Here is a 12,964-nt window from a genome sequence, read left to right on the forward strand (position 1 = left end):
CACTTAACATTCTTAGGTGTGGGTGTACTGAGAACTGGGGAGCATGTTGTAGAAAGAGAATCGCCTGCGTCTTTCCATACGCTATCATTCTTTGCATTATCTGGTGAGGAGTGGCCACATCATATTATAAAGCCAGAGGACAGGGGCAAAACCCACCAGTGACGCAAGGCACAGACCCAAAGAAGGCTCAATGGGGAGGATTCAAGGCAAGGAGCTGGCAAAGCATACGCCGTCTTCTCTCCTCTTATCTTACAGAGAAGCGAGCCTGGGCTCAGAGAAGTCGGATGTCCCATATGGGGGCACTCCAGCAGAACGAGGCTGCCCCTGAATCACTTTCCAGGTCTAGAGGACAGTGGCGAGCAGGGAGAAGAAGGGCTGACCAGCAGGCAGTAAGGGCAGCCAGCCTTCCAGGCAGGGCCACGGGCTTGCTTCAAAGGGGAGGGTCAGGAGCTCAGTCACACAGGGAGGGAGGGAGCCTGGCACCTGAGGATCAGCCTAGCAGCTCTCTGGTGGAGCGGGCTCAGCTCCTGTTCACTGCTGGTGGAGCGGGCTCAGCTCCTGCTCACTGCTAGGCTAGACGAAAGCCAGGAATGCAGAGTGCTTGGGGCTTCCTAGCAGCTGAAAAGGTTTGTCTCTCCTCACACGTACTGTCGCTCTGTTTAAACTGAACGAGTTCCCAGAGCTGCCACAGCAGCCACCCAGGATGAGCATCGTTGGGAGGGGCCTGGTGCCACACACACTGGAGCTTATGCCAGGCTCTAAGGTAACTGCACACAGCGCAGGAAGATGATCCTCTGTGTGCCTGACAGAACACACTACCAGCACCTTTTTCTTCTAATGAGTGGTATTTAGAGAAACAACAGCAAAAAAATCAAATTCATTAATCAAATTATAATCTTTAGTCCCAAAATATGTCATCTGCATACACATTTACCGCTGCAAGGTAAGTTCACTTGAAGAAAGGGAATAAAAGGACCTAGTAATAGAGACAGTATATGTATCTCAATTTTAACTTTCTCTACCATTTATGAAATCTATTCTCTAATCAAATATGATCATTCATTTCTAATGGCCAGGAAAATGGCTATGTTTAAGAAATTCTGACACCAACCATGGATTTTTCATAAAGGGCACCAAATTACCTTACTGACCATAGTTAGTTAGTACATCTAGTTTTCACTTGAACATCAATTCAGTTCTGTTCCATCCTAAACATTCTAGCATTTAATGTGGCATGAGACCCTTGTTCAAGAATTCATATCTGTGCAACCATTTCAGGTATTATAATGGGTGGTGCTTTATGTACACTTTACAGATTTAATAACAAGTTAACAGACTATTAAAGGCTATCCTTTCAAATTTCCTACCTAAAACAATGGCTTGGGGATAAAAACCCTATAATTCAGGACTGTGAAAGATTTTCCTTCTTTAAAAAGAGAATTTCTAACCAGTGGCCACAAGGAACAGTACTAAATCCAGACCCCAACATTCCTGTTCTAATGAGAGGCAATAAATCATGGAGGAATGATCATAAAATGTGAGTCAGAAAACTCGGGTTCAAACCTGGCGCTGCCACTGAGTGCCCCATATGTGATACTGAACAAGCCAGGCTCCCCGGGGCTCTGCATCTTCAGGGGTAGCATGTGGGCCTGGACAAGACCAACTCTCGTGTCTCTGCAAGTTGTGATAGTGTATGAGTCTAATGGTTAATTCAGTATCTTGCCCTTAGTCACCCTAATTCTTCAGCACTTCATGAAAGAACAGGATATACTTAAGGGTTTATAGTATTTTGGCTGTGTAATTTATGTGTCCTTTTTTCTATCACCCACAACAAATAGTTCCATGCCCTGCATAAAAAGGCACACGGCCGACAATGAGAAGTGTATATGGAGCAAATGAATACGTGGGGAAAAAAGGAGCATCTGATAAATCAATACAGGCTATTTATGGACATGACATGGAATATTAGTGTATGATAATATTTATCTCCAAGGAGTAAAGACAAATCACTAGATGCCAGAGAACAGTTTGTGTTTTAACTTTTGTTATTAATACATGCTTCAGAGGGACTTCTTTAAACCTTTCCAAGTATTCAACATTTTGATTCAGACTAATATGTTTGAAAACTAAAAAGCTTAAATGTTGAGATATAATATATGTAGGTGGATATAACAATGTATTTTGGATCCCTGATGGCTCAGATGGTAAAGAATCTGCCTGCAGTGTGGGAGACTTGGGTTTGATCCCTGGGTCAGGAAGATGCCCTGGGGAAGGGAATGGCTACCAACTTCGGTATTCTTGCGTGGAGAATTTCATGGACAAGAGGAGTCTGGTAAGCTACAGTCCATGGGGTCACAGAGAGTCAGACACAACTGACTGACTAACACTTACACTATCTTTATACAGTGCTCAGCAGTTACTGTGCCTTAGAAGGGTACGTCTTCACTTACCTGGAAGGTTGTGCCACTTGTTGATGGCGAACAGCCGGTTAGCAGTGACTGTGATCACAGCAGGAGCTGCCAGCCCAGGCTGGGTGTTGGCCGCCACGTGAGTGACAGGGGAGTTGGAGGGGAACTTTAGGACCATGATAACATCCTGCTGAGCTTGGTCTGTGAACATCAATGGACTCTGCAGGAGGAGATACTGTTGAGTGGACAAGACAAGATCCAAATACACGAGAAGGGAAAGACAAGGAAAGACAGGAAAGAAAGAGGGTGTAGGAAAAGAAGAGGAAGACCACGTTAACCCAAGTTGCCAGTGAGAGCACAGTGAGCAGAAAGGCTCAGAGAAACAGCAATCAGGATTTGTCTGGTTTTCACATGTCATTAGTTGAATTTCTAGGTGACTGAAGTAAAATACATGAATGGTCACTTTAAAAACCCATAAATTTTTATTAACTCTCTTCCCCACCCCATCCAAGAAGAACTAAAAAGAGTGACTTGATTTAGATTCTAAATAGGCAAAGTATTGAGGATTGTGTTAAACCATTCCAACAGTTACTATGCATGAGATAATAATATGAGAATGAGACCAGGCCATAGGCACAAAAGCCAGCCAAGGTAATCGCCAAAGACTATCAAAAGCTGTGTTGAGTCAGTATGAGGATTTTGACAACTAAATAAAGAGATAATTAATTAACAAATCTATTTATAAACAACAGTTGTACAGCATACATTATTACAGTAGAGAAATAATTTATGAACGTGATGCACAAACTTAATTATAAAGGTGTTTCAAAGCAATGCATAATTAAGTGTACTTGTAGAAACAATATATTTATATAGTGTACCAAGTCATAAACACTGCCCTATTATAATGCAGATGCCACTGCTTTGTGCTGCAGCTAAGGGTGAACAGAAAGACCTAGATGCCTCTCCTCCGGGTCGGTAAGGAAATGAAAGCTCAAGCCTTTCGATTTCTCCTTTGAAAAGCAAAATGTAACTGAAATGACGCACAAAACACTGTTCTAATAGCTAGCAACATAATAAATCTGGAAGACTGCTAAGGATTTAGAACATTCCTACAAACCATATGTCATAATCTGAGACATACACACCACCACACTGATTTACTGGCTTTATTTATACTTTGTGGCACTGTGCTATCATACAGTAATTGCACTGTGCATTTTCAGCAATTCTCCACAGCCATGTCTGCTTTCTAATAGCTGATGAGTATCATTCAGAATCGAAACACCTTGATGAAGTGCTTCTGGCTGCTCTCTTATTGCCATATTTCAAAACACCAGGTATATGTAAATGCGTAGGCACATACATTTAACATGTATTCATTCAGAACTGCTAATAAAAAATTAAATACATTTGCATTTTTATTATCAGTCCTTTTAAAAAAGTTATTAAGAGTACTTAGAAAAACATATTGCGCTAAGAATTCCTATTTGCACTCTTTGCATAAAGGTGTAAATAAAGGCAACTAATAAGCTACCCAGACACCCCTCTGAGCAAGTGGCTAAAAGCCAATCAATATTATGAGTTAATCCTCCCTGGATGCTCATTCAATTAAAGGTGTCAGTAATGCCTCATCTGATGTGGCCTCAATTAAATCCAACTATCTGATGGTGGAAAGCACAGGGGGATACAGCAACAGCAGCAAAGCAGACAGACAGGCAGCCCTCGCGGGCCTGCTAATTACTACACCTGGTGTGTATTACGGCTCCTGCCCTCAACACAGCACGAGGCGGCCTTAATTTCTGCTGCATTTGTGTGCGTGTGTGCGCGCTGCAGTCATCACTGATGGGGGGACTCATCTAAATGGTAGTAAAAGCAACACACATTCGGGTCTTCGAGTTTCAAAACCTCTGATATCAATAAGTAATCTTTGTTATGCTAAGAACCCCTTACAGGGTTTTAAGGACTTCTGTGAAATTGTGTAAAAATGAGAAACAATGAGCCAACCACAAACAAAATTTCCTATAAGCTAGCTTTGATGAAGTCTGGAGAAAAGGAAATGAATGTCATTTCAGAAAACCAAACTGTGTTTTCCAATTGTGTGGGTTTTAAAAAAAGAATAATATTTACCAAAGTCAATTTATAAACTCTGAGGAAGTCAGATGACAACATACATCATGAAGTCTCACTGAAAGGAAGCTGATACATATTTCTGAGCTTAACAGCTCATATTGTAAATACAATCAGGCTCAAATTGAATAATTCCAATGTTTATGCCCTTAAAAAAACACGGAAAAATCTCCAACATATAGGAAGAATGTCTTGTGTACACAGTGCCTCTAGTGGGCCAACTCTTAGCCACAGGGCAAGGAAGAGCCCTCTTCCACAGAAAGCTGCAGACACCATATCCAGAGCTGTTCCTGCATCCTGAGAACATGCTGGCTCTCCGGTAGTTCTGTGCATTTCAGCCTGATGAGAGCGCCTAACGGAGGCAAGGAGCAAGAAACTCTCTGGGGAGTGCCATCGCATCCGTAGCCAGTGAGTATGGGATGAGGGGCACTAGATGCAAGAAAAAGCCAGCCAGGCATACTGGGTTCGCCCAGAGGGATGGTGACAGCTGCTGATGAGCAGGACAACCAGTCACGGGGGGAAGAGAAAGAAACCCTCATCAACCCTGCGGGCCCCTGCCAGCCCTTCTGACATAGAAGCGGGAAACCACTATAGCCAGATTTCGTTCGGTTTTCCCAGATTACGTGTGCACTTGTTGACAACTCTGCTTTCTTTCTAACACACTTTTGTTTCCCACCCACATATGTGTAAGAGGGAAAAGCACAATTTGCACAGGTCTGAAAAAGAGTTCAGGTTTTCGATGCAGAGGATAAAGACAATGGGAAAGATGGCCTCCCGTCCTCAAATGAGCGTGTGCCGGCCCGGCCTTCCCACCCCCGGGACAGGAAGGCTGATCTGCCTCAGAGAGCCAGTCATCCTTTGGTCACGGAGAGCGGCTTGGCAGGAGGGACTCCCTCTTGGCCCCAGTGACCAAGGCCGTGCAGTGACCCAGGTAGAGAGTCAGTGGAGCAGGGGAGGTGCTTCCATTAGCCAGCACTGCGGCAGCCTGCGTCTCATTGACAAGCTATTACTAAAACTAATTCCAGTCCCCGAGCATAAATCATTCTTACTATTTTTACGGCATTATCTTCCATTGTTCTTGCCAAATGTCCGCTTTCTGTGTCGTCTTTTCACTAAAAGCTACCCTTTATGCTCTTTTAAATATGATTTCCCCTGCTTCAAAACACTGAGGGGAAAAGGTGACGCAAATAAATGTTCAAACGTTTGTAGTTTATAGTAATGGTCAATTCGTATCATTAGAGCAAGAAGGGGAAAAAAGACCTGGAAGAAGAAAGATGATGACAAAGATGGGAAAAGGGGAAAAGACACAAAGGAGGAGGAAAGATGGGAAGAGACAGAGAGTCGGAGGCAGAGAGGACCACATCTGTATCCAGGGCCCTGCTGGCTGCCCCTCTCCTTCCCAGCATCCAGCGAAATCCTACATTCTAAGCCCCAACATGGAATCAGAACCTATTCTAAATACTCATTGCATTTATGGAAACAGACTCTATGTCCCCGTTCTTACTTTAGAACAGTAATGAGCAACCTGTTTTATTGATGGACAATTCAAGGAAAAATAAAACACCTATAGCCTACACTTGAAATATTTTTATCATGCCACGCAGTGTGTGCTCCTATGCTGAATTCGTTTTGTCATGAAAGAATTGCCCCCTGAAATTTCAGGAAACATGAAGGAGGAATAGCCACAGGTTTTGCAGCTCTAGTCTATTTCCCTGCTTCTGATTCTAGGCGGGCCTCTGACTTGCTCTGGCCAACAGAAAGCAGCATAAATGATGCTGTGCAAGTTCAAAAGCAAGCTTCAAGGAGTCAGGGAAAGTGTTCTCCCGGAACACTGCGCGTGGCAGTGGCCTGGGCCAACCTGCGTGATGAAAGACCACGTGGAAGGAGAGTCTTGCCTCTTGGCACCTGCCGCAGCAGTGCACGAGGGAGGCAAGGGGAACGGGAAGAAATGCCTATCTACCCCTCAGAATCACAGGAGAGAAAAATCACCATTCTAGGCACTAAGCTTTGGGTATTTGGTATATCACACCATCATTTTTTTCCTCCAAGGTTCCCGACTCTCAGTAACATAGCCTACATATTAGGATTACTTTCAAAATTCCCAAAGTGAAAACATTGGGATGTAAAGAGTAAACACAACAGGGAAACTAATCTAGGCACTCAGAGGATCCAACCAGAAAACGTACCCACCCTCTATCACAGAATGGAGATATAAGACAGTGATGGAACTTTTCATTCTGCAACACAGAACATGACGCGCTGATGAAATACTGGAGCACGGGAGCAATGTCTGCCCTCCTTAAGAGTCCAGGAGAACAGGGAGTATTTGCTGGCTGCTACCAGGTTCACAAATAGTACATTAGAAGAACAGGCCAAGGTGTGGTGGAGAAGCTCAAGTACAACGGAAGACTGTTAAGAATGTCAAGCAGGGTCTCAAAGAGACGCAAGAAATGAGGAGAGAGCAGGCTGCACTTACCGCTTGCATGGCAGAACCTCTGGGAGGGTGGGGCTCTATGAGCAGCTGAGACGGTGTCTGCCCAAAACTTCGAATTTGTGCTTCCACAGCCTGAAAAAGGCACGGGCAAGTTTGAGGGTTAAGAGGTGCTAATTATAGGCAAAAGGACCACAAGTGTCCCCTGGAAATGTCAGCCCTTACTTCTGGCTTGTTTCCCACTGGACATCAAGCCCGTGCTTCCACAGTGGGGCTGAGCACCTGGCCGGGCAATGAGGCTGAGGCCGCTCTGCAGGGCCAGGGCAGCTGTGCCTCCTAAACCCTGCAGAACTTTCTCATCTTGCGCCATGATGGGAAACAGAAACCAGCTCTTACAATCAGAAATTGTCCTTTTTGGCTCCATCTCTATTTTCTTGCATTTTTTCCCCCCTGCTTGCATCATCCTTGTTGACTTAAGGCTAATCTTTTACAGGTACAGAGAAAACCAAGCGCTGCTTTGATTCTAGGCCCTATCTCACCCTGGGAAGTAGAAGAAAGAAACAGAGCACCTGTGAAAATCTCCTGACACTCTTACTTTTGCCATGGGAAGAGCATTATTGTTGACAGTCTCTTTGAACCTAGGTGGATGAACAGCGAAGTAAAAGCCATATGCTACATCCAAGCAATAGCCCAGGGACCGCGTGTGCGCTCTTTTTGGAAGACGTGTGCCTAAGCTGCTTGTTGCCAGCCCCTCACTCCTGTCCACCCAGCCCACGTGCTCACTTCCCAGCCTCATCACAGAAAACTCTGAAATGCCAGACGTGGTCACTGTCTGTAATGATTTTATTTCTTTACTTTTTTATGCCTGTCTCCTCCCACTAAAACAAGATCCGTGAGAGCAAGGACCTTATCTATTTTCTTCACTCTTAGATCTTTAAAATTGGGTGAATGAATAAATGCCTCAGTATGTGTGAGGGGAGAGAAGGAAGCAGAGACATATAAAGGTGACTTCAACTCCCCCACAGCAGTATTTTTAACTTCTCGGCTAAAAGGAGGAAGAAAATCTCTTTTTAAGGGAAGATATGTTTGTCATGCTATTTTTTAATTTCTAAGAAAACAGGTATTTCAATTTTTATGTGCTCTGCAGAACTGTAGGCGATTAATATATCATAAACAGGGAAATAAAAGTATGCAGTATTAACTTCCTTTTCTATTTGATGAGGATGCCATTACTAGTCCTTTACCACCATCTTTTAAGAAACAGTGATAGCAGTTCAGCCATTTACGTATTCAATCGCAATCATCAATGATGCAAACAGCATATGAGGCATCAGTGTTTCTGCCCTTGAAGAAAGTATTCCTAATATAGAAAGCAGAGCATGTACTTGGATGGTTGAATAACAGTCTGATGCAGTTAGCTCAGTAAATTCAAGGAATGCACTATGACTGGCTTAGGCAGAAAGGACTGCAAAGGCCTCTGTGAAAGCTGAGTGGTATGGGAAAAGCACCATGGGCTTTGAAGTCACACAGACCATGTGCTAATACTGACTGCTCACAGTCTACAAGCTATGTGACCCAGGGCAAGTCATTCAACCTCAGTTCCAATTTTCTTCCTGTAAGATATGGATAATAATAATAATATCAACCTCACAGTGTTATTCAGTTCAGTTCAGTTCAGCTCAGTTGTGTCCGACTCTTTGCGACCCCGTGAACCACAGCACGCCAGGCCTCTTGGAGTCTACCCAAACCCATGTCCATTCAGTCAGTGATGCCATCCAACCATCTCATCCTCTGTCGTTCCCTTCTCCTCCTGCCCTCAATATTTACCAGCATCAGGGTCTTTTCAAATGAGTCAGCTCTTCACATCAGGTGGCCAAAGTACTGGAGCTTCAGCTTCAACATCAGTCCTTCCAATGAACACCCAGGACTGATCTCCTTTAGGATGGACTGGCTGGATCTTCTTGCAGTCCAAGGGACTCTCAAGAGTCCTCTCCAAAACCACAGCTCAAAAGCATCAATTCTTCGGCACTCAGCCTTCTTTATAGTCCAACTCTCACATCCATACATGACCACTGGAAAAACCATAGCCTTGACTAGACAGACCCTTGTTGGCAAAGCAATGTCTCTGCTTTTTAATATGGTGTCTAGGTTGGTTATAACTTTCCTTCCAAGGAGTCAACGTCTTTTAATTTCATGGCTGCAATCACCATCTGCAGTGATTTTGATATTGAGGAGCAAATAGTATGTATGCAAAAAAAACGCAGCAAAGTGCTTACTGGTACAGATTAGACTCAATATGCAGTCAACCAATATTCATTGAGGGCTACTAACAACAATAATTCTGGATTAGGAAATGGCAACCCACTCCAGTATTTCTGCCTGGAGAATCCAATGGATGATGGAGGAGCCTGGCCGGCTCGAGTCTGCGGGGTTGCAAGGCGTCAGACACAGCAGAGCACACACACACACATCAATAACAAATATTTATTTAGTAGTTACTATTTGCCAGGTATTTTTCTACGTGATTTTAGTATCTCGTTTCATTTAATCTTTAAACTGTATGATGTGAGTACTTTACTGTATCTATTTACTGATAAAGAAAAATAATGCACAAAGAACTTAAATATCTTGTCCAAGGTCAGACAGTAATTCAACAGCAGGCTCAAATTTTGCATGTATGCAGCTTGATTCAGGAGCTCATACTCTCAACCAGTAAGCTATTCTTCCTTATCCATTAGGGGCAATGCCATGGCCTAGGGATAAGACTGAACACAGAAAACGCATGAGTTTACAACTCAATGAATGAATTAATAAAGTAGCTCTAATGTCAACATCACCATCATCATTAAGCGTTTGCTCACACACAATTAGAGAGCATGGCTTGGCAGGGGATAAGGCTGGCCCCAGACTTTAGAAACCAGAAAAGAAGTCACCAGGAAGTGAGGAGCAGAGACGAGGGCCACTTCAGAGCAGTATCTAAAACATTTATTGATGGAGTGAAATCAATTCATGACCAACATCAAGGACAATCTTGAGGCAAAAAATATCACAAAAGGGCAACCTTTTGGTGGGCAGGCCGAAGGTAGTCACAGAGAAGGAGGTGGGAGCACTGTTCTTTTAAGATGCATGGATTCACAACTGGCTTAACGTAAACTTTAAGGCACTTCTAAAAACAGCAAAGCCAGTGCCCTTTCCCTTTACTGCTGCCTTCAGTGGTCCTGGCCCAACAGCCCACATACATTTCCCCTCATTTAAAAGAAGGGGAATGGGGAACAGGCAGCTTACACACTTGGCCTATGGAGCTAATTGGTTAAGACTGCTAATCCTGATTTTTCCCATTTATTTGCTGTGTTTGAATAGGATGGTTAATCTCTGTTTCCCCACTGATAAAATAGAATAATAATACCTCACTTGGAGAATTATATGGAAAATTAAGTAATACCTATAAAGTGTTTAGCACAATGCCAAGCAAATACAAGGCACTAAATAAAATATTGTTGGGTTTGGAGCTTTAGCATGATCCCCATTACACACAGCTAAAACAGAAAAGGAAGAAATGCTTCAGGAGTTTACAATGAGAGTGGTGATAATAACGAATACATTATTAAAAAAAAAAAACTGAAATCTGGCTCAGCATTTCAAAGTATACTATAGGGCTAAGTGGCCAGAGTTGGAGAGATCTCCTTGGAGATTCAGAGAGCAGTCCAAAACTGGATACCTCAATCCTTATCGAAGCTGTGTTATTTGCGAGAAAGGGATAAATATGTGAACCATGATCTAAGGCAAAATCAACAAGTCTTAGAGACTGATGACTTTGAGCAATGAAGAGAAAAGACAACACTAATTCTCTCTTTTGAACTTGTGTATTTTAGAGCAGTAAAGCAATGAATAGAAGTATAAATTTCTGTGAGGGAGAACTAGCTTTGCAGGAGAAAGACAGTGCATTTTATGTCAGGTGTGGAAATCTGAAGTGATAGTGACAGCGGTCGAGCCAGGCTGAGATGTCCAGGGGACAAAAGAGAGCCTAGGACTGGCCCTGGGCTGAAACATCAGAGGTGTTCACTTGGGTGTCATTCAGACAAGAGAGATTTAAGTCGACGGTTTCTGATCCTTCCCTCTCACCCTGTTCATGTATGTATTTTTAGCAGCAGAAATGGTTTCCTTCTCCAATTGAAGTTTTACACAAAACCCCAATACACAGAGTCAGGGCTACTTAACTTTAAAGATGGGCAAAACCATCCTGACACAGCAGCTCCTGAGACAATTCTGAGAAATCTTAGGACTCTGGAGCACAGTTTGAAGTCCACTGGTTAAGCTCCCAGGATGAAAATACATGAGACACATACATAAAAGGACACAGAGGTGAAACTTGGGGAATGCTCACATTTAGGATTTGATATGAAGACGATGACAATAGAAGGGAGAGGTTGCTGGGAGCTGGGGGGCAGGATAGGGTGATGTGGAAGCTACAGATGAGAATTTCAAAGAGAGAATGGTCAGTAACACCAACTGCTAGAGAGAAACTGAGAATAACGACATTATCGCACATAAATTTTTATTATACATTAAATGCAACTGGCCTCAATACTACATAATAGCAATATCCTTAATACTACATGTACTTAGCCTTGTTTTGAAATGAGAAGTACATAGATGGTGAGAAAACTTTTAAAAACACCAATCTCCCCTTTCAAACACAATTTTTTTCTGTCTTAAAATTTTAATAAAATTTACACATTACTGATCTTTTACAGGGAAATGATTTTTCAAGTCATGGAACACAGTGGTGTGAATTCTGTCTCAATATGAAATAAAAGTTGTATTATCCCACATAGGTTAAATAATATTTTTCTTTCTAAGTCCTTAAGACCTTTCTAAGTCCTAAAAAATTTTTATAATTCTTAGACACAAATGTTATATTTCTTGACTAACCTTTGAGTTGTTGGTGATAACAATACAATAGAAAGGGCTTTATCAAGGGAGAAAATTATAGAATAAGACTGTAAGGTAATCTCAAATCTTTATAGTCACACCTAATATCATCAACCGATAATTCTAGATTCTTCTCATTGTTTCTAAAGCTCATTGCCATTCTGTCATCATCTTGATCTCTAAAGCAACTGGCACTGCTGATCAGGTTGCCTCACATTCTCTCTGCTCTGGCACCCGCGGCTCTACACTAGCTCGGTTCTCTGACCTACTCCTTTATTCTCTGTGTTCTGCCAACCTCTACTCTTATTTCTCATCCACAAATGAACTCATCACTGCAAGTTCTCTTTTCACACTCCAGTTTTCTTGATCTAAACTTCCTGCCCTACATTTTTTTTTTAACTGTCATGACTTCAAATCTTAGCTCTATATGAAGGGTTTCCAAATCTAAAGCCAGAGGACTGTCAAGGTCTATGAAGTGTTCATCTACACTCTGCCTGATGGCCGTCCAGCTATACTATGTGTGTATCTCGCACACTCGGAATTATCAAATCTAAAATCTGGAAAAATTCATTTTATTCTAGCATTCCTCAATCAAGGATGAGACAGACTCCCCTTTTGATTTTATTTTTAATGCTCAGAATCTTACTAACATTTAAAAATTTTACCTCTTGTATATAATCAGTAACTAGACCTAATCACTTCTTTTATAAGTTTCTCATACTCATCATTTCTATTTGAATCCAGGAATTTCTTATAATTTCAGGGATTGAGAATTAGAACAGTGTCTCTTCTGTTATTTGTCATTTAATTTCTTCCTACAGACTTGCGCCTTCTCAAACTCTCCTTTATGGAATATTCCCCTGATCAAATATCTTCAATTAACTGGCAGTTCTTAAAAGATACAGTCTTACTCCTTCATATGAGGCACTGAGAAGAATGCTATATAATTTCTATGGTATCCCTGACAAAAAATAAATAGCTTCATTTGAATCATGTAAAATATGAGACAAATTCAGAGACATTCAACTAAATACACGACCACTTTCCACAAATATCAAGACTA

At 42.2% G+C, this 12,964-nt stretch overlaps 1 protein-coding gene across 1 annotated transcript in view; it reads right to left on the bottom strand.

Moving 5' to 3' along the window:
* LRBA (LPS responsive beige-like anchor protein) overlaps positions 1-12,964 on the bottom strand; it is a 747,979-nt gene that overhangs the window by 45,493 nt on the left and 689,522 nt on the right. Inside the window, exons 49-50 of the mRNA XM_018061590.1 lie at positions 7,015-7,104; positions 2,451-2,643 (exon numbers count right to left, since the gene is read on the bottom strand). Coding sequence (XP_017917079.1) covers positions 2,451-2,643; positions 7,015-7,104 — 283 coding nt within the window. The remainder of the gene's footprint in view (positions 1-2,450; positions 2,644-7,014; positions 7,105-12,964) is intronic.

Source organism: Capra hircus, chromosome 17 (genome assembly GCF_001704415.2).
Source record: "Capra hircus breed San Clemente chromosome 17, ASM170441v1, whole genome shotgun sequence".
NCBI classification, from domain to species: Eukaryota; Metazoa; Chordata; class Mammalia; order Artiodactyla; family Bovidae; genus Capra; species Capra hircus.